This window comes from Ornithorhynchus anatinus, chromosome 9, assembly GCF_004115215.2.
Source record: "Ornithorhynchus anatinus isolate Pmale09 chromosome 9, mOrnAna1.pri.v4, whole genome shotgun sequence".
NCBI lineage: Eukaryota > Metazoa > Chordata > Mammalia > Monotremata > Ornithorhynchidae > Ornithorhynchus > Ornithorhynchus anatinus.
This window is the reverse complement of record NC_041736.1, coordinates 53,897,976-53,924,398: the sequence shown is the minus strand read 5'-3', so window position 1 is coordinate 53,924,398 and position 26,423 is coordinate 53,897,976. Positions and strand designations below refer to the sequence as shown.

The following is a 26,423-nucleotide window of genomic DNA, read 5'->3' as shown; positions in this document are numbered from 1 at the left end:
GTCTGCATTCTTTCCACAAGCCCTTTCTGTTTCAGTGTCCCTTACTCTCAATGTGCCCCCTAAGGTGGTCCTGAATTTTGGACCGTATACTCCACCTTACCCTCACTCAAAGGAACAGTCTGCTGAAATACTAGAGGTATTGAAATCAAAAGGTAAGTCCAAAATACTTGCACAAAAAACCTGAGCTCCTTGACTCATTTTTGTTCATTTCAGGAATTACACTTTGTTAGATGACAAACAAAATATCCTTTCTCCTTGGGTTTTCATGGGATTACTGTTAAATCCTTGGAATCTACACAGGATTGGTGGCCTTTATTCATTCACTCATTCAATAGTATTTATTGAGCGCTTACTATGTGCAGAGCACTGTACTAAGTGCTTGGAATGAACAAGTCGGCAACAGATAGAGACAGTCCCTGCCGTTTGATGGGTTTACGGTCTAATCGGGGGAGATTACTACTTCCTGGAACTAGCATTCATTTAAGGAGGCTCACTATGGAGGTGACAGGGCCTGAACAGATTATGCTATCTAGTACTATGCCTTGAGAGGGGTCCTGGGGGTGGCAGGGAAATGAATTAAATGGTCATATTGTGCAGATGCCTTCAATTTGAAGCTGTTTGTCTTTTGGGATTATTTTACTAAATGACATCTCAATGGCCTGGACGGGTTTGTGTCCCCTCCAAAATGAGCCCGGTGTTTTCTCTCTTCTTGCTGGGTTGATGAGAAAGGTAATTTCTTATCCCGGAAAAATACCTCTTTACCTTATTAAAGTAGTCCAGCAGGAACGACCGTCCAAGCAGCGCAAATAACAACTTATTGTGGTTTTCTTAAATTGTTTAATATCTTCTAGTTCTTCTTCTCTCATGTCTGGTCTCTGAGCTACAAACAGTTGCATCAGATTAAACAGTTCTTCCACTGCCTAAAGTAAGCAAATAGACATTAAAGTAATCTTTCTTAAATTGTTAACTGTGGATTATATTATGCAAATTGTAGATGATATTCTATTTCCCATTCCCATGTGTTATGCTTATTCCACAGCTACTGTGTTTCTACAGACACAAGTTAAAGAATATTAATACTCCACACTTATGGAAATCAAGGCCATCTTAACAAAGATAACAGGAAAAAAATCTATTTTTCCATTTTTTCAGCCTGACATTATTAACACTCTGTCTTACATTACAAGGATGACTCTAGGAGCCTGCTGCATCCATCCATCCATTCATCCAACTCCCTACAACTCATTTTTCACAAGGACTACTTTGGCCCAGCTTGACCCAAAGGATTTGGATTAATGGGTTGGGCCTCGACCACAGCATGGCTTAGTGGAAAGGGCAGAGGCTTGGGTCTCAGAGGACATGGGTTCTAATCCTGACTCCGCCACTTGTCTGCTGTGTGACCTTGGACAAGCTACCTAACTTTGCGGTGCCTCAGTTACCTCATCCGTAAAATGGGGACTGAGACTGTGAACCCCATGTGGGACAACCTGAATACCCCGTATGTACCCCAGTGCTTAGAACAGTGCTTGGAACATAGTAAATGCTTAACAAATACCATAGTTATTATTATTATTATTGTTATATTATTTTTAAGGCCTATTTTATTCTCTCCAAGAGTTGGTTAGGGAGTCTTACTCCCAAAGTCTAACTCCACCTACGGGTTGCACTCAGTTTTGGGGGGTTTTCTTGGGGGGCGGTGGTCGGGGAGGGCTGCAAGTGATGCAGAGACACAGCCTTGTCACACATTTGCAGGCCCAGGTCCACTAGAACCTGGCTGGAGCTTCTGGAATCCTTTGTTGATTCCCCAACCTGTGTGCCTCCCACTTCTCCACCAGAACCGGGGGGTAGGACATCTAAATGGAAAATATGGGAGTCAGGAAGAACAGGCTGGGGAACGAACAAGAACTGAAAATCTTACTAAATCATTTCACTGGAAAACTGCCTAAGGGACTGTGATCAGAGAATAGTGGTGGCATTTGCAAATTAATATGAAGATTTCAAGCAAACACACTTATGACATTTTGTAGAGCTGAACGTGGTCCGAAGAAAAACACTGGGGCTACCACTGACAGATCCTAAGAGAGGGTGGTCCCTTAGTAGAACTCCTTAGATTGCTATTGCTAAATTTAATAGAAAGTTCACTGCACTTAGATGTGCACTTGAGAGGAAACAGCCACAAAACAGTAAAGGGGAGAAACAAAAGAATTCTAGCTGAATATTTCTGCCTTCAATCTATTTGATAACAAATAACCTGATAGGAATTATAATAAATGAATGATCATCCAGATTAATGCCCTCATTATGCAATTCTCAAGAGAACCATAACACCTCCCCTTATCAGATCCAGCCATGCCAAGAGAGTGTACAGATATGGTGCCTGGAAATAAGAAAGGTACGAGGAAAAAATGTTTAAGCCTTTTAAATTCAGTTGCACCTTCTGGGTTTTTTTTTCCATCCCATCTCTTCTGATTCCTTCAAAAGGGAAAATGATCATTAAAAGCCATTAGGTGGTAGGAGACATTTGCAAAGTAGGGACAGAATCAGACTACTCACTCCAGGGTACTGACTGGCATGCGGTGTGAGGTTCTTAAAGGCCCACTGAATGTTCTGATGAGAAGCTAGCTGCCTTGTGAATGCGGGGGACTGTTCGCAGCAGAGCCTCAGGATGCCATAGTAGGCGGGGAGCATCCCCCGGTTAAAGAGCACCACATCCTGATCGTCATGGTCTGCGAGGATGTAATTGAAGGCGATGTTCTTCGTCACCACTGGGTTCTGCACAATAAGGCGGACATTCTCCGGACAGTCGACGCATACATTGTACCAGAAGGAAAGCAAAGCCTGCTTATTGTGGTTGGTGGCTATTGCTGGCTCAGAAAGCTTAGGCTGGAAAAGGTTCCACAGGTCCATGAAATACGTGGAAAACATGAGCTTCTCAGTTTTTGAGATTAAACAGTAAGTCATGAAACTAAAGTAGGGTACCAGCTTCGTGGTACCGTGAACAGCAGCATCCACGTAAAGTTTTGCTCTCGAGAGCAAGCCGAGAAGTACGTTGTAGACCTGATGCAGAACTACTGTGGTATCGGGGCTTAGCGGCAAGTCACGTGTAGGGATGTGCAAAGAGCGGGTGGACCGGAACATCTGACGGAATGAATTGCTTGGAATAAGTGACACCAGAAGATAGGCTGCCGCTAAAAATGGAAAACAAACACAGTGTCACACCACAGGCAGGAATGGGGAAAAAAAAATCAGTGCCAGATACAGTTCAGGGTTCTATTTTTTTTAAACAACTAAAACAAAGGAGGCAACAACTAAAAAGGGACGTGAGAAGAAATCTTCAAAAAGGTTCTGCCTCTTTAGAGATCTGGGTGCAGGGCCAAGAAGGGAGACTGTGAGGGAGAGATGACCACAGAGAAATAGCCCAGCCATCCCGTGGAACAGGCAGTGGCATCAGCAGCCGTATCAAACATGGGAGGGAGCTGGGGTGCAGGGTGAAAGCTTTCATCCACTGCCAAAGCACAGCCAATGGACAAAGGTAAACACGTAACTTTTCATGAGGCTTTTCTCCCAGGTAGCCACCGCATACTCCCTGCTCTCCCCTGATATCCAGTAAGGCACCCCCTCATTCTTTACAAGCTCTTCTCCCTTCACAGCATCGACAAACCCATTAATTGAAGCCAGAAATGCCTTTTGCCCTCTCAGAGTAAAACACTGGCCTTCCCAACAATGCTGTTTTATACGTGTCTGTGAGTTCTCCTCCTCTAGCTTTTGTCTTTGTTACAGAGCCACCAGAACCCAGTAATTACTTAATAGCAACGAAAACAACAAGAGGATCATTAAAACTTTGAAGAGGTCACTTACAAGTCCTGACTCTAGGATAGTTGTGTGCCAAAAGAAAACGCTCAACCCAGTTCTCCATATTCTGCAACACCCAACTGTGTGCCAGCTTATTGCGGGGAGTCTGAACTGCCAACCAATCGAGGCACTGAGAAGGGTTATATTCAATCACCTACAAAAAGAAAAGTGCATGTAAAGTGCACTTTACATTGTATCTTCACTTTCATGCAATACAGTGCTGATGGGGCAAAAGTGCAGTCAATTCACTCAGTAACCACTACATTCCACTTTACAAAGTTTTCCACCAGCTCAACCCCCCTTGGACCTCAATTTACATGCCTTCAAAAGGGGAAAATCAAGCTGAAAAACAAGTCAACAGAGTGATACCACACAGATGTCCGACTGATTTTAAACCCAATGACTGCAGTCACCTTAAAAAAAAAAGCCCTCAGCATGATTGCCTGCTAGAACGGTGAAGACACCAGTGTTGCCAAATTTTACACAGTCAATTCTCTGCAAATCAAGGTGGTTGTTATGTTGGAAAACATCACAGCTTGAGAAAACAAATTCAAAACAACATCAAGAAAAACTGAATCCACTACCTGCCTGGTTTTACATACCTCCCATATCCTTTGTAAAATGTATGAGGCAAACGGAGGCATTCCAGGGGGGCCTCCAGCAAACTCCATTAGCATTGTCAGTAATTTAAAAAAAGGATTAGCTGCCTACAAAACAGAAAAAGTTGGGGGTTTTGGTATCCATTTGCACCTGTCCCTTTTGTATTAATACACCATTATGACAAACCTATCCCTGGTGAATTCTTATGCTATTTTACCAGCAGAACTCTCGGTTCCCTGGTAAAGAAAGTCTGAATCAATGTGAAGTAGCAAAAATAGCTTGGAGAACAACATTAATCTAAGCCCACTAATTCTGGTATTTGACTAGTTTCGGCCAGTGCTTTTTATGATAGCCACAGGAATTGTTAAGGTGACAGAAACAAATCTGACTGCTAAAGATGCATGATCCTGGCATTTATAGACAAAGAAATACACCATACCAAAGCAGTGCTCACACTCCTTAGGCATTGGCTAATTTCTCTCTAATCTTCCATCAGCTCTGACAAAGAACCAGGCTTGTCTTGTGGCCAAACCCCTTTTGTGTGGATCTCTTGACACTGTAGATGCAGGTTCTGGGTTTAATCTACTGAAACACGATTGGCCCCAAGATTTTTCTCAGTACATTTGGCTCATTAATTTTTCCGAAACAGTTCCGAAACTATTTTACTGAACACTGCATAGTGTGAAAATGAAAAATGCTCCCATTTCCCCTACACCTTCTCCCTTCTGAGTTTCCCTGGCACTTGGATTTGTTCCCTTTTATTCATCCCACTTCCAGGCCTGCAGCACTTATGTCCATAGCCATAATTTATTTTAATGTCTGTCTCTCCAGCTAGACTATAAGCTCCTTGTGGGCAGGGAACGTACCTACCAACTGTCATATTGTACTCTCCCAAGCATTTAGTATAGTTCTCTGCACATGGTAAGCACTCAATGAACATGATTAATTGATATTACAAGAATAAATATCCTGAAAATACAAATTTTCCCCTGCCTGCCCTTTCCTCAGCATCACCTATGCACTCAGATCTGTATAGCTTAACCACTTGCTCTTCACCCTACTCTCAACCCCACAGCATTTAGGTACATTTCATTCTAATTTCCATATCTGTAGTTTATCTCAATATCTGTCTCACCTTCTAGACAGCAAGCTCCTTAGTGGGCCAGGATCGAGTCTACCAACTCTATTGCACTGTATCTTCCCAAGCACTTAGTAAAGTGCTCCACCCACAGCATGTGGTCAACAGATACCACTGATTGAGTCCACATAAGAAAATTTAAAACTACTGTAATTTGTAATTATATCTGGAAAATTATTTAATCCATACCTCAGGTGTCAGCTTTGCTATAGATGTGAAAAGCATGGAAACAATCTGAGGAAAAAAAAAGATTTCAGAAAATCCTTTCAAATTTTATTAAAAACCTTGTCTCTGTGCCTTTTTCAGTTAGCATTTCTTAGTACTTACATGTTCTGCAAGACGATTATTATATCGACAAAGGCTGAAAATCAAATTACAAGTCTGTCGGATGTTTATTCCATCACGGATATGTTGAAACAAGAAGGGAAAACCCTGTAAAAAAGCAACAAAGGGATGCTTTAGTTTTCAAATACTGACAGATGGTTTCTACTTTTGGAGATTCTTTCTCCCAACCCTCATGGACCCACTATCATTACCTTTCCTCCTGTTAATGCAGCCATATCATTTTGCGACAAAGTCAAATGCCTAAAACAAAACAAAACATTGTTGAAATGAGTTTCTCCCCTATTCAGCTAAGTGATAGAGCTGTCCTAATGACATTTTAAATTATACATTTACAAATGCGACAATTATAAGTACTTTAAGCCACTGCTACCAAATAACACTTTGCAATTCCTAGTCTAAGTCTTTTCCATACGTTTAGTTCAACAGTAATAATAATGAATAATTGTGGCATTTGCTAAGGGTTTATTATGTGTCACGCACTGTACTAAGTGCTGGGAAGGATACAAGCAAATCAGGTTGGACACAGTCCTTGTCCCATATGGGGGCTAACAGTCTCTGGTCCCATTTTACAGATGAGGGAATGGGCAAAAAGAAGTGAAGTGACTGGCCCAAGGTCACACAGTAGATGACAGGCGGACCCGGGATTATAACCCAGGGCCTTCTGACTCTCAGGCCGTGCTCTCTCACTGCACCATGCTGCTTCTCATCTGACTTGGCCACTCTTGTCCTAGTGGGTGCCCCCATTGTGGAGCTGGCCAATTAGTTCTGGATCTGCCTCCGAACTGGCCATGCCCAAGGAAAACACCCTGATCAGAATCACTGGACTATTTTGGGACCCTTCCTGGAGGGAGTTGCTACCCCATGAGGTTAATGCAAGAGAAATGTATGTAAGGGTAGCAATCACACACACCCTCGCTGCATTTGGAAAATTCAAACTCTTCACCTTTCTGAGCGGGACTGTTCGACTAAAAGAGCAACCAAAGCAATCATCTTTTCTAAGGCAGCTGGCCTGTATTTTTCTTCTGCTAGAGAAAGAATGTCTTCCTCTTCCTCTTCCTCTTCACCTTCTTCCTCAGACAGTACTTCAACTTGGGGCTGAGAAGGAAGGAAAACAAAATCAGTCACTTAGAACTAGGCTATGTTTAATTTTTCTGGGTGATGTGATGGGTATGACTTGCTATAGTGTTTCTTGGGAAAAATCCCCGAGGATTTAAAATCGCTACTTAGCTTATTAAAAACGGTCACAATCAACTTCTGAATCTGCTTAGATCCTACGTAAAAGTGGCCTCAACTTGACTGTTTCATAGCCCCAGGCGGACGGGCAATGGTTGGCCGACATAGTGATTCAAACATGTCTGTATCAGATATTATAATTATTCCTACCATGTTATGAGTTGAAAGATTAAACTCTGCTGTTCTACTATGGAAAGGAATAGCAAATAGCCACCTTGTGACCTGCGATGGTGGTCTTCTATGTTTGGAATGGTGCAAGGAAGTGTCATTTCTCAAGGCATCAAAGCAGTTTTCACAAGCCAACTGAGGGTATTAGGTAAAGGGAAAAGGTCTAGTGTTGCTACCCATTCAAATTCAGTCTTCCTTCTATGATCTTCATATCAAGGTTTATTATGGCCATGAGCTTACGAGGAAAGTTTTTCTTAAATTTACCACTACTGTAATATTTTTCAGCTCAATAGTTAGATGCTCTGCATGAACTAGAATGTTGCATTTAACAATGGGTATCTTAATACATAATAATAATAATGATGGTGTTTAAGCTCTTACTATGTGCCAGGCACTGTACTAAGCACCACGGTGAAAACAAGCAAATCGGGTTGGACACAGTCCCTGTCCCACTGGGGGTCTCACAGTCTCAATTCCCATTTCACAGATGAAATAACTGAGGCCCAGAGAAGTGAAGTACTTGCCCAATGTCACACAGCAGACAAGTAGCGGAGCCGGGATTAGAAATAATAATAATTATGATATTTGTTAAGTGCTTACTATGTGCCGGACACTGTACTAAACGGTGCGGTGGATACAAGCAAATGAGGTTGTACACAGTCCCTGTCCCAAGTAAGGCTCACAATCTCAATTCCCATTTTACACACGGGGTAACGAAGACACAGAGAAGTGAAGTGACTTGTCCAAGGTCACACAGCAAACAAGTGGCAGACCTGGAATTAGAACTCATGACCTTATGACTCCCAGGTCTGTGCTCTACCCGCTACGCTATGCTGCTTCCCATTTCTAAATCTTTGAGGAGAACTCATACTTACATTTTCAGGCCCTTTAGTCCCCATGTAAAAATGTACCATTGTCGATATGGCTTGCAATGAAAGCAAAAACTGGCTCTGGAAATGGAAATATTGAGTTAATTCAAATATAGAATCAAGCCCCATATTCCTTTAAAGACGAGTAATGAATTTTGCAAAATTTCAGAAATGGCAAGGAATAGTCTCACCTCCTCTTCTCCCATTTTGGCAAATTCATATAGAAAGGCAAAGTACTCTGTGAGATGTTTACTGTGTGGTTTCACACCATGTTCCATAATCGACAAAAGTGTTTTTACAAAGCGAGTGACACATGAGCGACTGCCAATGTCTTCCACTGGTCCATCCAAATCATCTGAACTGAAAAGCAAATTTAATACAAATCTCTCAAAGGATGTATTCATCTGGGACAAGATGATCATGAGTTAATTTAAACATATGTTTCAAGATTCTACTTTTATGCATTTCATGTTTAGCAAAATACTCAAACAGCAGTTACACCTAGGACAATCTACCCATCGATGGTATTTACAGAAAGCTTACTTCGTGCAAATCGCTCTGCTAGAGGGTGGAAGAATTCAACAGAAGGAAAACACAGGTTTGTTGCCCTCTGAGTGTTTACATTCTAAGGGGCAAAAATTATGTGCAAATAGTGGGAGCAGGAGGGATCAATCAATCAATAGTACTTATTGAACACTCATTCTGTGAAAAGCTCTGTACTAGCTCTTGGGAGAGAACAAAAGAGTTGGCAGACATGTTGCCTGCCCTCAAGGAATTTACAGTCTAGTGGGGAAGACAGACACTGAAATAAATTACGGATAGAGGGAAGTAATAGGGAATAAAGGCATGTAAGTCCTGGGGAGTAGGGAGGTGTGAGTATAGAAGCATGAATACCAGGAGGAAACAGACAAGACCAGTGAAGAGAGGAATAAATATTCACACAATATAAGGATGGTAAAAATACATAAACACATAATAATAATGTTGGTATTTGTTAAGTGCTTACTGTGTGCAGAGCACTGTTCTAAGCGCTGGGGTAGACACAGGAGAATCAGGTTGTCCCACGTGGGGCTCACAGTCTTCATCCCCATTTTACAGATGAGGTAACTGAGGCACAGAGAAGTGAAGTGACTTGCCCAAGGTCACACAGCAGACAAGTGACAGAGCTGGGATTTGAACTCATGACCTCTGACTCCAAAGCCTGTGCTCTTATAGCTGTTACGTTTATGTGACTTGGGATGTAGCCAGTTACCTTAGAGGCGGTCTGTGAAGATGGAAGAGCTATGGTCTGGGACAGAGTTCCAGGCAAAGGGAGCATTGTGTACAAGGGGCCGGAGATGGGAGAGTTGAGAGTGAGGCACAGTTAGAATGTGAACTTGAGAGGAATGAAGAGAAAGCTGGTGATTAGTGTTGGTGAAGAGCCTTAAAGCCAAGGGTAAGAAGTCTTTGCTTGATATGGAGGGAAATGGATAACTCCGGGAAGTTTGAGAATCCATCCCAGTTAATGTCTCTGATTGCAATCATCCTGATGACAGATAACAGCCTGCGCTCACATGAAAATTTCCCTTACAAAGCATTTTAATGAGAAAGGGAAATAGGAACCTAGTTTAAAATATAATCCTGAATGAGATTTCCAATTTTGATGTCAAGGGTTTCAAACATTTTCAAAAAGAAATCTCAAAAATAATAAAACATTTTTACCCATCTTCCATCCCAGGTTGAAGATAGAGATGAGCATGCACAGGTCTGAGTCTCTGAATCACGTGAATACATAAACGCTGAAACATCTGCAGTGGATAAAACACAAGGCAATGCTCAATTATCAAAAAGAGGATACTTTTATTGTCTACCTTCACAGAAGTTTGAGCCTTATTTTCCAGTTTCCTATCTCCACTCTCGGCACAAATTCCCTCTGAAATCCCAAAGCTCTCCCGGGCGCTCTGTGTGCAGAGGGAACACAGGCAATAGGACAAGTGGGTTATTTTGTATCCAAGCAGCCAAGGATTCCAACTCTTTCACGCTTTGTTTTTGGTACCAGGAGCCTTATTCTCAAACATCAGTGAATCAATCAGTGGTATTTATTGAGCGCTTACTGGGTGCAGATCACTGTATTAAGCAACTGGGAGAATACAATATAGCAGGTTGGAAGGCACATTCCTTGCCCACAAGGAACTTACCGTCTAGAAGGGGAGACAGACATTAATATAAACAAATACATTACAGATATGTACCTAAGTGATGTGGGGCTGAAGATGAGGTGAATAAAGGGTACAAATCCAAGCGCAAACACAAGAAGCACAGAGCATGCTATCAAAAGCCCAAGGAGGGCAAGGAACCACAGCTTCAGGAAAGCAAGGTTTTAAAGCCTGGGAAGAGGATAACTACAAAGTTCTTAGTTATAGGGAAAACGCAGATAACAGTAAAGGGTAAATGTTTTTTCCAGGGAAATTTTGACCAAGTTTCCCAAGAGTACTGCTATTGTGCTTGTCTTTAGGTATTGTGTGTTTTAGATACAGGACAATATTAAAATAATTGGAAGCAACCAATGAACACATTTAGTGCTTCTCTTTGACATGTGCTAAAAGTGGGGGGATGGATTGGTGAAAATATGGTGGGCTTTTCAAAACTTTCCACAGATGGCTTAGACACCTTTATGGGATGTATATTTGTTCATTTTGTAAATTATATTTTATCATTCAATTTCCTTACCTGCCTCACAATTTGATTGGGACACTTAATTAAGATCTGCATTGGCCACCAGTCATCATCAGCCATCCGGTCCAAAAACCACTGCAATAAAATTTTGGCTAGATTTTAACCTCAGGTAAATACATGGCACTGACATACAAAACCATAAAATACACTGGAAGCCAAAAATTATGGAAGCCAGTGGTAAACAACATTCAGGAAAATCTGGTATTTTTCGCCTTTCGTGCAATGACACATTATTTAGACTGAAAGCTTTAGTTTAGAAAAAACAAAACAATTTTTGCATCAAGAGATTTATGCATTTCATTTTCTTGCTAAATATTTATAGGGAAGGTTCTGGGGCACCTGAGGCTCTGGAAACTTAGGGGTCTCCATGCTAAAGGCCAGCTTTTTCACATTCTTCCTTTCACAGCACTGGTAGGGGGATATTTAGCCCAGAGAAATGGCCCCAATAAAAGTGTTGCTGTTTTTTGTTTGTTTTTTAAAGTAGGAAGTGTTCTCAGGAGATACTTGGTGGGCAACTGAGGACCCTAGCATTCCCCCCAGGTGGGCCTCGGGCTTTCTCCATTGCTCAAAGCGTTTGTCCACTAGAGAAAGGAAAATAAAAAGACAGGGAATATTTTCAAGCCAACAAATGGGCATTTCTGTAATAGAAAACAGGGGCATTTTGGGATTTTTTTTCCAGGTGGCTAAGTGCTTCTGCTTCTTTCCTCGGAGCTGACAGGATCAGCCAATACCACCTTTTTATTATACAGCGTATACAGTCACCAAAGATGACCAACTTATGGTGAGCAAAATGCCTTAGAGAAAATATCCATAGGAGCCACAATTTAGTCAGTCCAAATTTCAAAAATCTTTGATGTTTTCTGGACCCAAATGAAACTATGCCTTCAGTTATTTAGTTTGTAATAAAGGAGGAAACAATGCTAATGAGACCAGTACTAAAAATGACAGAACTGATTTATGATGATAGTTTCCAAACACTTTGTTCTAAATTGTACTTTTGTTAAAAAAAGAACAGATCAATTCTTCTTCCCATTGCTCCTTCGGTGAGTTCAAACAGTACAAGTTGATTTTTAGCATATCACCACTTTGGCGCGCTCTCTCTCTTTCCTACTTATACCCTAATAGCAAATTATTGTGAATTCTGAGTTGCTGCTTTTTTATTCAAATCTACACACATATCTCACCTCACAAGCTGCCTGGCTGTTATTAAACTGCTTGGTTAATAACTCAATCCACTGAAGCATTGTGGGCTAAAAAAAAAAAGAGAGAGAGAGAGAAGAAAATAATTTATCTTAAAATACAGGAACTTCAAAACTTGGATTACAATTCACACCTAAAATAATGAAAAATGTGATAGTTATGCAAATTAACTTAGTAAATGTCATGTAATTCTCAAAGCAAAAAGCATACCTTTTCTTTTGAATGGATAAATGTTTCCAGGACAAAAGAAGTGCTCAGCTGAAAGAAATTAATATAGAATTATGTCAAAGCTAACTGATTATTTGCTTGTATAATGTACTTCATTTTGAATAAATCAACTAGACTCTAAATGTTACCTTTGCTGTCATTAAGGACACAGCTTTTGGATCTGGTAACGTACTTGGAATGCTACTACACAACTGCCACATGAATCTAGAATTACAAAACAGTAATTTAATTTCCTTACTAAGTAAGATTGAAATAAATATGTTGTAAACAATACTAGTCTCAATATTTTACTGTGAGAAAAACTTACCCAAAATATGTATGCTCAAAAATGTTCTTGTCCTGAAGAAATTGCATATTATCATGCCAAATCCACTGAAGAAAAAATGCTAATGTTAGATACAAGAAAAGTAATTTATTTTATTGAATTTTACAGATGTTTCTGCCCTGGTTAAGAGTACTTCCCCTGAAGAAAACAGTCATTTCCTGCAAATTCAGCACTGTTACCACTCTTTTCAAAAATTATATGGTGGACACTAAAACATATGGAAATGTTTTCTAAAACCCACCTGGTAGGAGGTTGTTTTTTCCCCACAAGCAAAGGACAAATTATGTTTAAATAGCTCAATATTCTATAAGAAAAAAGGTACTTGTCTATCTCTGTCACTTAGTATATTTTATTATGAACTTGGAAAAGTTTTCTTTCTCTTTTTGAATACACTATACAGCATCTTAGTTCAACCAAAGATGCAGAAAAGCTTGCTACCCCTTCATTTATTTCTCTTTATGAATCTCCAGGGATTCCTTTGCTTTTGAGATATTTAAAAAGTATTTTTTGACTATAAAAGCTACAATTTAGAGAAATATTTCCAAATTGTATTTTTAACTATTTTAAAATATGATTCTATATCTGCTACTGGGTTTAGAGTTGAAGACTTTTCTCTCATATGTCCTGAAAAACTACTTTCCAACTGGGACACACTGAAAGAGGATTTTAATTGGTTCAGGCACTAGTTTCTGTAATTGGGCACTTCCTGGAGATGTCAAAATTCATTTGACTAAATACTGCATATGTCCTTTGCTCCACTATATTCTGAAAAAAATGAATTTTCCAATTAACCAATACAAATATAGCAAATACCTTACTGAAGCATTGCATAGAAACTCTATGACCAAACTCATAGCAAATTTGGAAGAAAGTGCTTTAAATAAAATTTAGACTTTATTGCTCTTAAATATGTAAAAATATTTGATTAAAATTGATGGGAATGTATTACTTTATCACAGTTAAATCATGAAATTAACTGAAAAAAAAAAAACACCACCTGTTTTGGGTCAATCAAATAAACCTGGCTGATTAGGGAGCAGTATCAGTAAAAGCCAGAGTCAATTCAAATCACACTGTGGTCTATAACAGAAAGTCAAATTCTCAGTTGAAACGAACTAGCAACTTTAGCATTTTATACAGATCAAGGACTTGGGTTAGTGATTTCTGGGCTAGAACTACCTAAAGACCACAATCAAGGCTACCAAACTGAATTTATTAAATCAATCTGTGGCATTTATTGAGTGCTTACTTTGTGCAAAGCACTTTACCAAGTACTTGGGAGAGTACAATACAACATAAGTAGCAGAAAAGTTCCCTGCCCATAAAGACCTGACAGCCTAGAGGGCATTTCAGCAGTTTTCTCACGTTACTTTGTGATGTCCCATCTAGACAAATGAAGAATGAATTTAGAGTTCCTGTTGGAATTGGATTGGATGTTTCCAAGGAAAAGGAGAGGGCCTGGACTTTTCCAGAGATCAGTGAGGATGGATCACAGGAATGTCTCCAAATGGCTCTGTCATTTCAATGGCAATGGGCTGCTTTGAAGAACTGAGGTGTCATTGAGGGCAGAAACAGAGTTACCATTTTGTACATTGCTTATAGCACTGCACCCATGTGCCACTGGCTACTCTAAATATTAATGTTTGAGATGATTATGGAAATGGATCCACACATCCTGGGTAGTGGGTCGCAGCACCTGAATTCAAGTCTGCTAATCCTGTGAAGATTCTTTCTTCAGCACAAGGGTATGTACAAAAAACAGAACAGAACTTCAGGAGTTCTTGGATCCACTTTGATTAATATTGCAAATGTGGCCAAATGTTAACTGAAAGTAACTCAAAGACATAGATGCTTGAAACCAGGAGTGAAAGATTAAAGACAAGAGCAACGCTCCATTGTAAAACAAAGCCCTTGAGCAGTGAAGGGGGGAAAATACTGCTGTTTCCTAAATGAAGCACTCTTCAGGTAGGTTGTTCTGGCAGATAATTAACCCTTGAAATCACAGGTTAAACAGTTCAGATTTACATCTATAGCACAGGACTCATTTACTCAGGCATTTCCTTCGAAATGTTTCAAAATGAGTTGGGATGCTTTATTACAAAGTGTACTTATGTTTTCTTTTATTCACACTTCTACACTGTTATTAAAAATCAAATTAACCTGTACCTCCAGCAACTCTGATGAAACATCAAATTTGTAGTCTCTACCATTTTCTTCCTCTCGTTCCATCCGCTTATAAAATAGCATATATGCACTATGTGTCTTCAAGGAAGGAAAAAAAAAAAATTGACATAGATTTTAGTTTTCAGGTTAAAATAAAGAGATTATTTAATTAGAAAACACAAAAAAAGGGATACCTTTTCAAAGGAGAAATCCATAAATTTATCTGTAACCGAATCGTATGTCTTGGTCTGTTAAAAAAACATTTAATTATTTTTCTTATTTGAAAACTGTCTTTTCAGTCTGTAAATAACCACATAATATAAAGTGGCTACTAAGAAAGTTAAACTATTAAAATGGACTGTGCTTTAATGTTGTGTAAGAGTCTTGAAAATAGTTTCATTAGACCCATTAATATCCTGTATGACCAGCCAAATTTGCATTGCTTCCCATTTTCTACCTATTACAATTGCCATGTTTCTGCTCTCTGCAGATTTTGACTGTATCTTCTTGAACACATTAAAAAGTTTCTCCATGAACAAATCCCAGAAAAGCAACGCTAATTTAAAAAATAGAAATGAACGGCACAATCTATTTCATTCATTTTAGGCCCATTATTTCCTGTCCTTTAGTCTATGTATATGCAAGTCATTGTGCTTTCATGGCTGCTCCCTGAGCATATGGAAAGAAATACAACTTAAACTGGAACTTTCCTAAAGACTGAATAATGTGGAGGTAGACTGTTTAAGGGGGTTCCATAAAGGCTCTAGTTGGTGACTGATTTTTCCTTGTGCCAGAAGTATCTGTGGCAAAACCCCAAAGATTTCACCTTGTAAAATCCCCAGTAAGCTACCAAACAGCTGTCTGTCCCTAGATTCAGAGTCCCCTGTGGGAAGGGCTGTCTCTGAATTATTTTGTATCAGCCTGGTGAATACAAGTACAAGGCTTGGCACACAATATGCTCTCAAAAAATGCTCTAATTGGAATTTAAAGTGGATTCCTGACTCCACTTCCAAATCCAATGGTGTAGATAAATTATTTTTAAAAGAAACAGTCCATTAATGGTATTTATTGAGTGCTTAATGTGTTCAGAGCACTGTACTATACTAAGCACATTGAAAAGTACAACACAACAGAGTTGACAGACACAATACATGCCCTGAAGGAGCTTACAGCCTATAAGGACTTACAGTCATTTCTCCTCCAAAACATTCAGAAGCAAGTTGAGCAGAATCAAAAGGTTTTACTTCAGCATCATTAAAAAGATACCTATGAAAGAGAGAGAGCACACAATATCTTCAGATCTTGTGTCTACTGTCTCTTAAGGAATAGGAAATGTTTAAATACGAAGAATATGAAAACAGAAACAATCCAACTGTGAACTTCTGATCAGGCCCAGCCTGGATGACCAAAAATCTATCTCTTCCACCAAGAGAAGACTGACCCAAACTGAAAACTTACAACTGGTGGCAATCACCACAAAGTAGAAACTAGGAATCAACATTTGGATAGAAAAGTCTTGACAGAACCAATCCACAAGCTGAGGCTGGCATATGAGTACAAAACCCTATAGCCTATAGCTCCTATAGACTTCTCCAATAGATTTCCGCCTTCTTTATGATCATGGATTTTGAGATTTTTAGGTGAGTTAATATCCTCTGGTTTCAGATTTTAGGGGTGAAAGAAAACCAACTGATTGGGAATTGTTCTCTCAAGTCCATGATCATAGTGGAGAAGCTCCTATGTACTGTCATAATTAAAACAATAAATTGAGATGGATTCCCTCACAGTTTGACGGTGAATTAAATTCAGCTTAGTGGGCCAGCAAGCAGCATGGCAGGTATAGATAAATAGTGACAGCCTCACTACCTAAATTATACTCTTCAAATAATGGGTGAAGTGGGATATTGTAAATTTATGAAACCATTTTAAAGGAAACACACAACTAGCCATCACTATTCAAAATACTTAGATAATACTTAATTTTTAAATAATGTATCAACTAGCTTATATAGCAAAATCTTTAGAGATGAATGATTTCAATCTGATCAACTTTGTAATGACAAAATCAGAAGATTCCTCTTTATCCGTCTAAGCATGGACAGTTGGGAGAAAACAGAGATAGGTAAGGAGTGGGGACTGTGTGGAAAGGAGAAAGAGACATCCAGCAGAAATTTCTTAACTAAAGTCTATATGTGGCATCTATACTCTAGTAGTCCCAGTGCCATTTCTTTCATAAATATAATTAAAATGCCCATTTTTACTGCAGGCTTTCAGCTGGGATAGAAAAATCAGAGCTTCTCTTTCCACACTCTTTACAGTGAGGAAATATTTCCAAGAAGAGAGTCACTTAAGCTTGATTCAGCTTAGTGACTTCCCCAATTTCTAGGTACCTTTTTTTTTTTTTGCCAGAACCCATTTTTTCTCTACAATCTTTTCTCTAGCATTAGCTAAAAGGTTGCTGGAGCATTGGGTAATGTTTTTTCTGATAATGGCATCTTGCTAAGATACAGGAACCACTGTGCCAGAAAAACTGGCTTGTACACAGGTGCTCTGTGTCAGACACTGTACTACATCATCAGTTTTCCCTAACAGGATTTTGTGAGAATGTGACTTACACATTTTGGGTGAACTAAATGTATGTCCTATTTTTGACAGCAAAATAACAACATCTCCAAGATCTAAACACTTTCCCCTTAAAAAACCCTCATAATTACTAAGGTGGTAGCAACAAAAAGAAGTGAGAGGAAGCTTGTAGAAGATCTAAGTGATAGGGAGGAGTGAATACATGGGCAGTGTGGGAAATACATGTGGCGGCAATAGGGAATCCAGGCTTAAGTCTAGTATCCATTGCTTCCAAAAATTGCCAAATTGTGACTGTTTTCAGGAATGATGCAGACATGAATTTGAAAAATAAAGCAGTAATGGAGCTTTAATAGTCATTCAAGAATTTTAGACTTTTAAAATTTCTTTGCAACTCACCATTTGTTGTTCTTATAAGCATGTGGATTCACTATATCTCTGATAAAGCTGTAATAGTGTCCACCATCTGCTGTTCCAGTATGAACTGTCACGCCTATCAAGTCATATTCATAGCTCTCAGTTTCTTTGAAATGGTCACCTTCCTCTTTAAAGCCTGGAATCATTTTAATTTAACACTGTTAGCAAATCAAAACATTAAAGTTATAGAGTAAAGGCATTCTGTGCATAGTCTGACACCATATGATTGAATTACATCTTAATCACTGGTATTCACTGAGCGCTTACTATGCACAGAGCACTGTACTAAGCACTGAGGAGAATACAATGCAACAAAATTCGCAGACACATTCCCTGCCCATAAGTTTACAACTTAAAATACATCAACTCTGACACACCAGAATTATAATTTTTTTATCTAGCCAAATTTGGTGGACTATACCCTTTCTGCCACTAACATACCTGTAAAATCAAAACTTTCACTATTATGTGACTGCATGTTGGTAGAAGTGGTAACAATGGTAATATGTAATATGGTAACATTAAACTAAATGCTTGGGGAAGTATAAGAGAGACAGGAGAATATTTCCTGAAACTCCACAAGGAGTTTACACTTGACATCAAAAAAGAATTGCTACAAAAACAATCTATTATTGTGTGGTAAATTTTATAGGGTCAGCTTCAAATGTATCTGCAATGGTTATAGAAATTTGATGATCTCTATTACATTTTGGATAGGCCTCAATGTTCATTTTCCCAATGATGTAAATGGATTTACTTTATTTGGTCTTTTAGGATATTCCCCCATGGACATATAAATGCACATTTCTACATGTTTCTCCTGCTTCCCTCTTCCCCCATGCCAAAATACTGCCTAGCAATCTCACCTTTTCTCTGTTTCCTCAGTATGGTAGTAACACAGAGTTTCTAAAGAGAAGAGTTAGGTAGACGTGGATTCTAATGCTGAGTATGAATTAATTTTTTATATTTTATACTTATATTTTAAATGTTCTCTGACTTTACACAAGTCCCTCTCATCACCCACATTATTTTCTTAAGAAACAACATTGTTTTTCAATTGTTCAAACCATGACCTTAGCTCTAATTATTTTCAGAAATAGAGGCAAAGCAAAAGAGATCACGTACCTTCTTTTCTGTCATTTTTTCCCATAAGAAAGTCTTCTGTATAAGGTGTCATATCCAAACGCAAAGGGAATGAAAAATGTGTATTGACTTTTTCCTTCATCATAGTTACCATGTTAAATGTATATCGCATAGTGTTGAAACTCAAAATACGAGGCAGTTTCTTAAAACATGCTCTAAATCAAGGAAAGAAAATGTTACAATAATTGTTACAAATTTGCTTGTAGAAATCATTTTTGCAAAAATGTATTAGTCGTTTAGGTTCCTGCTATAACAACACTCAAAACTGAACTCAAGGGAAATGAAGTTACAGTACAACTTAGTCGTTATTAACTACGCCAAATTTACAGCTCGGTGTCTGATGATACTGCTTTTGCTGTTTAAAAAAATAGGCTTCGAAGTGTGAAACCAGGAAGTATAAACTAATTTTTCCTCATACCTTCAAGATTCTCATTCAGTATTGCATCCTCAGTACATACTTGCTGGTTGAAAAAATAAAGCTGAGAGGATTCCAAAAGGAAAATTTTTCCAGTGGACATAATTTTAGTGCTCTTCTCTGAGATTCAAAGTTTTAAAATAAAAATCTCAGAGTAAAAAAATACACAAATTTGCGAAAAAGAAAAGCATAGTAAATACATTTTAATGGAATTACTGATCATTTATCTTCATTGTTCTAGTATAATAAACCACAGAATCATAGCGCTGGATAGGACTCAAACAAATATCTAATTTATTAATCTAAGAACCTCTGTCAATTTTAACTGCTCTCTAGGCAGAGATTTAATTGGCGTTTATATTCTATCCCCAAAATCTTCCTGAAGCTTTCCAAGTAGTCATGGACTCTTAAAAGTCCACAGTGGAAGTCTGTTGGACACTAGGGTAGATAGAAGAAAATCTGGTCTGTCACAGTCCTTCCCCGATATAAGGCTTAAAGTCTAAATAGGAGGTATTTAATCCCCGTTTTCAGATGAGGAAACCAAAGAACAGAGATGTTAAGCAACTTGTCCAAGTTCATAAAACAAGCAAGTGATAGAGCTGGGATTGGAACCAAACAATAGGGAACAAGGAGAGACCAAGAATATGGGAAAGAGCATGAAATGAGCTCTTTTGCTGCTGTATATGGCATACAGGCAAGAGCTAGTGGGAATGATTTCCCATTGTTCCTTTTTAAGGTGAAAAATGTTTCATAAAATTATAGGAAAGAAAATGTATTTTATCATTAAAGAGGAGGCTTAAATAATATTACTTATGGTATTCATTAAGTGCTTACTATGTGCCAGGCACTGTACTAACCACTGAGGTGGATACAAGCAAATGAGGCCAAACACAGTTCCTGTTCCACATGGGAGTCACAGTCCCAATCCCCATTTTACAGATGAGGTAACTGAGGCACAGAGAACTGAAGTGACTTGCCCAAGGTCACGCAGTAGACAAGTGACGGATACAGAATTAGAATCCATGACCTTCTGGCTCCCAGGCCTGTGCTCTATCCACTATGCCATAAAATGGTTTCATACTTAACTCGTATACATCATATGAAAATGACACAGGGTTTAAGAATGAAAGAGCAAACCTTAAAGGAAGAATTTGGGCTAATTAAAGGGTCAAGCAAAACCATTCCATAAAAACTAATATTCCAGAAAAATGGAGCCAGATTAGTTTTCTGGAAGCTGTCATTAATAAATTCTTAAAAATCAGTAACCTTTTACAAACTACTGAATATATTATATTGGAATCTTTAACTTTAGAAGGGCAAGAGAAGCAACGGCTTTCCCCAAACATACCTTTTCTCTGCTCGCACTTTTTTTCCACAATGAGAACAAGTATACATGTTGTCACCTTCTAAAGTATCTTTGATAGTAACTTCGTCAAGAGATTCCTGTGTATAAAAGAAAGGTTTTACATCCTTATTTAGAGGACCCATCCAGGATGAGAACTTAGGTTTGGAAAAAGTCATCTTCAAAGTCAGGAAGAAAAAGAAGGAAAACTACTGATAACAACTACTGTCACCATTACTTTGGTGCTTGTAGACTGGTTTATATGAGCCAAGCATCTCTACTAAGTGCTGGGGTAACTAGTGAGCTGGGTCTCCATGTTATATGGTAGAACTTTCCACGTTTATTTAAGTCTTTGGATACTCTATTAGTATTTTGTGTTGAGTCTAAGAAGGCTAACAATTACATTTTGATTAATCAATCGTATTTATTGAACATTAACTGATTAAGGAAAAATTAAATGGGGTTGAATACCAGTCCTAACATAGAAACTTAGGTGGGTTGTACCCGAGCTGGAAACCCACTACCCTTTGCCAGTAAAGGCATTCTTAATTATCCAAGTTTTTAACTTATGCAATTCACTTGAGCTGAGCTGGATAAATAAAGAGTACAATGATTGAAATTTCTGCATTTAATAATATCTCATCTGGCACTACGTACATAAATATTCTTCATATCTGCCACCTGGCACCTCACAGTATAGAACTCTTCAGCAGTCTGACTGACATGCTCACAGTCCTGGAGAAAAAAAAAAGAGCAACAAAGTCAGGAATTCTTTTATGAACTAAAGTGTGTGACATTAATTCTCAAGAAAGATGTCTGGGGAACCAGGAGCAAAAAATCAAACACTTACTAAGGACACAACATTGTTTGTGATGACACCTCCAAACAAACTTTTCACTGTATTTTTCTGAAAATAAATGAACGGTTTCAGTAAAACAAAATGGAATAAACGAAGATATTTCTAGTTGTCTTATCAATAATTTAACCCATTACCAGCTCTGGAGACATTTCTTCAATTTTGGTTATCAGATCAGTGAAGAATTCTGTCATATCTTTCTGTTCTCCTGTATTAAGTGGCTGCTTATCCATGGTATAGGTTTTACAGAAAGGTCTAGGATTATAGGCTTTGCATTCACTCTCCTTAAAAAATAAAATAAAAAGAGCAACATTAAAAAATGCTGGCCAGTAAAGAAATACTCTGTGAAGCTGCACAAATGTAATCCCTAATCCAAATGTAAAATGTGCTCGTAACGTTAAGAACTGTCATCTTCTTGTTGTCAGGTAGTGCTCCCTGTTCTGGATAACCTCCAATCTTGTTCTTCAATTTACTGTTCCACCAGAACTTCGTTGTGACCTTCCCAACACCTCAGCCACCCTAGCCTCATGGAGGCCTACTCTCACCGAAAGGAATGTTCAGCCTCGTGATGCCGAATTCAGTGACAACCACTTCAAAAAGGAATAATTTTTTCTCACTGATTTCTACTACGGAACTAAATAACAATTTTAATAAATATGCATCTTTAGAATGGTGTTTTAGGATCAGCTTGTAATCCAACAGAATAATTAACACCTACGATTTGAGTCCAAACATCTTTCTGCTTTAGCATAAGTAAGTTGCTCTAAAACAATTGCTCACTTTGGATGACCTGGTTTTTTTGGACTCTAAGAAAATTCAGAGGAAAGTACCAAGAAAAGTTTAGCACATCAATATTTCTAGTATATGAGTGACATCTGAACACGAAGACACAGCTTTATGCAGTTGCAGTTGTTTAGCCATTTGTTATCTTTAACTTGTCCCACTTGAGAAGAGGCACAGAGTTAGTATTACAGTAAAGGGTCTTAAAGCCTACCATTAAATATGTAAACATTTTCTGAAGCTCCAATAGAGTGGTCTTGTGCTTCATATCTTCTGAATACTAGAAAATAAAATAAGCAAAATAAACTTTTCACAAATCGACATTATAAACCGTTCCTTTGAATCTACTTTTGTGGCCAAAGCAAAATGAATATTTTTAAAACCACTTCGTTCTTTCAGTTGAGAGATTCATAGCCTTGGTTTCTGTGCCACAGACATAATCTGTGTTAATTTTAGCAATGCAAGAAAGAGAAAACTTCACTACTAATTCCTCAAGTTCTTGCTTAGGAATAATCACATGATGATCTTCATCCTCAAATATGCCACTGATGATATATACACCTATAGCTGCATGTCTAACTAAAAAACCCAAAAACCTACTGTCCTTATCACAACATGTTCACAAAGATACTGATCTTTGTTGTACTTTTAGGATTGTTGTTTACAGTTGCTGAAGTTACTTTCATTATGTCTCTATATTTCAAGATCTTTTTGAAATTTCTGGTCAAAACTATTCCTTGATTACAAATATATACGGTGCAGTTGTTTCCCAGTTTTAAGATGAAGTTCTGTTTTGACTGTAGCTTTGCTTTATATAGTACCCTGAAAATGTTCTCATGCTACCCTGTTGGTCAATTTCCAGCATACTGTACAGTAGCTATCTGGGTACCCTGTCTTCCAATCCATTTGATCAGTGATATTTACTGTTTCCTGAGTGCAAAGCTCAGAGTGCAAGCTAAGAGCTTGGTAGAGCGCAATGCCAGTTCTTAGGCTTCAAGGAGCTTACAATAAGAATATCAAGATATTCCTTTAGGATGAGAAGCTGTGTGGCCTAATGGAAAGAAGAAAAGCCTGGGAGTCAGATGGACCTGGGTTCTAGTCCCGGCTCTGCCAATTGCTTGCTGTGTGACTCTGGGCAAGTCATTTAACTTCTCTGTATCTCAGTTACCTCATCTGTAAAATGAAGATTAAGATTGTCTGAGCCCTACGTGGGATCGGGACTATGTCCAACATGATCATCTTGTATCTACCCCAGTGTTTAGTAAAGTGCCTGGCATATAGTAAGCACTTACCAAATACTCTGGATAAAATAAATGATGGTGGGGTGAGAATTTATGGACTTAGGGGTACAGACACAAGTGAACAGGTAATGAAGAAGAGAAGAAGACTACGGAGGGGTGGCAAGAGGCTAGTCAGGGAAGGCTCCCTGGAGGGGATAGGATTTTAGAAGGGCTTTGTATAGGGGAAGAATGGTGGTCTGTTGGATATGAGCGGGGAGAGAGTTTCATGCAGAAGGGAATGTGTGAGCAAAGGGAAAATGATGAGAGATGAGAGAGATGAAATAAAGGCAAGGTAGGTAGGTGGTGTGGGCTGGATTATAATGGGAAAGGAGCAGGGATAGGTAGAAAGGAGAGAGCTCAATGAGTGTCTTAAAGCTGTTGGTGAGGAGTTTCTGTTTGATGCGGAGCTGGGTAGGCAACCACTTGAGTGTTTTGAAGAATGGTGAAGAAAGATGCTGGCAGGACAATTTTTTTTTAGAAAAATGACCCAGACAGCAGTGAAGTATGGACTGGAAAGGGAAGGGGCTGGAAGTAGGGAAGTCACTAAAGAGGCAGATGCAGTGGTTGAGGCAGGATATGACAAGTACTTAGACTAGCGTGGTAGCAGTTTAGACAGACGGAAAAGATTCTAGAGATGTTGGGAAGGTAGAACTTACAAGATTTGGCACATCCCACCCAGTGAAGACAGACAAAGAACATGCAATCTGTCAGAGGCTGACTTTTCTCTAGGACTGGACCCATTTTTTAAAGACACCGATGAGTTTACCTGTTTGACTTCTCAAAAAGACTACTACAATGCTGAGGAAGCAGACTGATATGTGTCCTCTGAAACTAATGCCAATGAGTTTGATATTTTTCCATATATAGGGAAACTTTGACTTTACCTCAACTTTAGGGCTCCCAAGAAACTCAATCACAACAGGTTTGGAACTGTTGCAGCTCCATTTATGAATATAGCAATAATTAAGTGAATGATGCCCAAGATACAGCAAACCTGGTTGCCCTTTCTTGTCTCTTTATCTCTAGATCAATCAGTCAAATTGATAACAGTGTCACAGAATCCCTCATTGGGAATTCCAACCGGAAGTCTCAAAAGGACTAAGATGCTATAGGACAACCCAACCATAATTTGCTTGCTTGGTAGGAAATTAATTGAGAGCATATATTCATTTGTCCTCCTTCAGCCAGACTTTGGGAAGATCTTTGGTCATGAGTAGAGGTTCCAGGTTGTCTAATTCTTCACTTGTAATAATGATGATGATGATGATGATGATGGTATTTGTTAAGTGCTTACTATGTGCCAAGCACTGTTCTAAGTACTGGGGTACATATAAGGTTATCAGGTTGTCCCAAGTGGGGCTCAGAGTCTTAATCTCCATTTTTACAGATGAGGTAATTTAGGCATAGAGAAGTTAAGTGACTTGCTCCAAGTCACACAGCTGACAAGTGGTGGAGCCGGAATAAGAACCCATGACCTCTGACTCCCAAGCCCTTGCTCTTTTCACTAAACCATGCTACTTCTCAGCAGGCATTTCACTGTGCCTAGGAGTTTATTTATTGTTCATGGTTCTGGCTGGAGTGGGTGAGTTCCTTATGGGCTGGGATACATCCCATGTCTTTGTACATTGAAAGGTTTTTTTCCCCTTCATTAGGAATGGTAATAATTATTAATATTCAGATTAAGATGACCCAATAAGTCCTTACAGAACACTAGGAAAAAGAGGGGGCTGGGGCATGCTTTGCTCATTTCTTAAATGATCATCCAACATATGTTCTTTAGGAACATTAATAATAATAATAATAATAATAATGTTGGTATTTGTTAAGCGCTTACTATGTGCCGAGCACTGTTCTAAGCGCTGGGGTAGACACAGGGGAATCAGGTTGTCCCATGTGGGGCTCACAGTCTTAATCCCCATTTTACAGATGAGGGAACTGAGGCACAGAGAAGTTAAGTGACTTGCCCACAGTCACACAGCCGACAAGTGGCAGAGCTGGGATTCGAACTCATGAGCCCTGATTCCAAAGCCCATGCTCTTTCCACTGAGCCACGCTGCTTCTCTAACAGAGAAACAAACAGATTAACAAAAAGCAATACACACAAAGTGCTGTTTCTTTGGGTAAATTAACTGAATTCATATTGATAGGGTTGATACTATGATACTATGAACGAATAAATGGTAAACACTAGATTACAATATGTGCAACAGGAAATGTAGGTATTCATACCATTTCAGCGCTATCAAATAGATTTTGTATCTCTGTCCACAAACTCCCCTTCCATCTAATCCCTGGAAAAAAGTGCCACCACCGTATAACTAATCACCATAATTCAAATCCAGTATAAAACATTCCTACCAGAAAAAAACTAAAAGCTCTCTTAATGGTTTTAGAGATTTCATTAAAAAGAAACAAAGGACAATTGTACCTTGGCGGTAAAGATGGCTTGCCTGGCTTCAGGAATCATATATAGCTGCTGAATTGTGGATGCCAAATAACAAGTGGCTCCAAGATTCGTTAGACCAACAAACCTACATTCTGCTCGAACATCATCATGAGGCCAATAGTCCCATTTGTAAGGGGCATGGGATGCTGTTAAAAAAATAAAAAATTATCCCAAAAACTGCAATATCAACTCAAAATGGAATACTGTAAAATAGCCTGGCAATTTCACTGGCTAATATAATGTCTTGATACAGTTTACTCATGAAAACACATAAAAGACCACATTATAATGCTGCAAATTTTGAAAGTGACACCAAATAGCACCGTGC

At 38.8% G+C, this 26,423-nt stretch overlaps 1 protein-coding gene across 5 annotated transcripts in view; it reads right to left on the bottom strand.

The window, feature by feature from the left end:
* USP34 (ubiquitin specific peptidase 34) overlaps positions 1–26,423 on the bottom strand; it is a 180,576-nt gene that overhangs the window by 11,055 nt on the left and 143,098 nt on the right. For all 5 annotated transcript variants that reach the window (XM_029071971.1, XM_029071974.1, XM_029071975.1 and 2 more), the window contains 27 exons: positions 26,078–26,241; positions 22,584–22,649; positions 21,727–21,873; positions 21,584–21,640; positions 21,391–21,468; positions 20,740–20,834; positions 18,959–19,131; positions 17,816–17,969; positions 16,024–16,102; positions 15,031–15,084; positions 14,840–14,935; positions 12,656–12,720; positions 12,477–12,552; positions 12,331–12,378; positions 12,105–12,170; positions 10,915–10,995; positions 9,907–9,992; positions 8,397–8,565; positions 8,212–8,286; positions 6,879–7,030; positions 6,127–6,175; positions 5,918–6,022; positions 5,780–5,824; positions 4,455–4,559; positions 3,859–4,006; positions 2,554–3,188; positions 763–920 (listed from right to left, as the gene is read on the bottom strand). In XM_029071971.1, the coding sequence (XP_028927804.1) occupies positions 763–920; positions 2,554–3,188; positions 3,859–4,006; positions 4,455–4,559; positions 5,780–5,824; positions 5,918–6,022; positions 6,127–6,175; positions 6,879–7,030; positions 8,212–8,286; positions 8,397–8,565; positions 9,907–9,992; positions 10,915–10,995; positions 12,105–12,170; positions 12,331–12,378; positions 12,477–12,552; positions 12,656–12,720; positions 14,840–14,935; positions 15,031–15,084; positions 16,024–16,102; positions 17,816–17,969; positions 18,959–19,131; positions 20,740–20,834; positions 21,391–21,468; positions 21,584–21,640; positions 21,727–21,873; positions 22,584–22,649; positions 26,078–26,241 (3,226 nt within the window). The remainder of the gene's footprint in view (positions 1–762; positions 921–2,553; positions 3,189–3,858; positions 4,007–4,454; positions 4,560–5,779; positions 5,825–5,917; positions 6,023–6,126; positions 6,176–6,878; positions 7,031–8,211; positions 8,287–8,396; positions 8,566–9,906; positions 9,993–10,914; positions 10,996–12,104; positions 12,171–12,330; positions 12,379–12,476; positions 12,553–12,655; positions 12,721–14,839; positions 14,936–15,030; positions 15,085–16,023; positions 16,103–17,815; positions 17,970–18,958; positions 19,132–20,739; positions 20,835–21,390; positions 21,469–21,583; positions 21,641–21,726; positions 21,874–22,583; positions 22,650–26,077; positions 26,242–26,423) is intronic.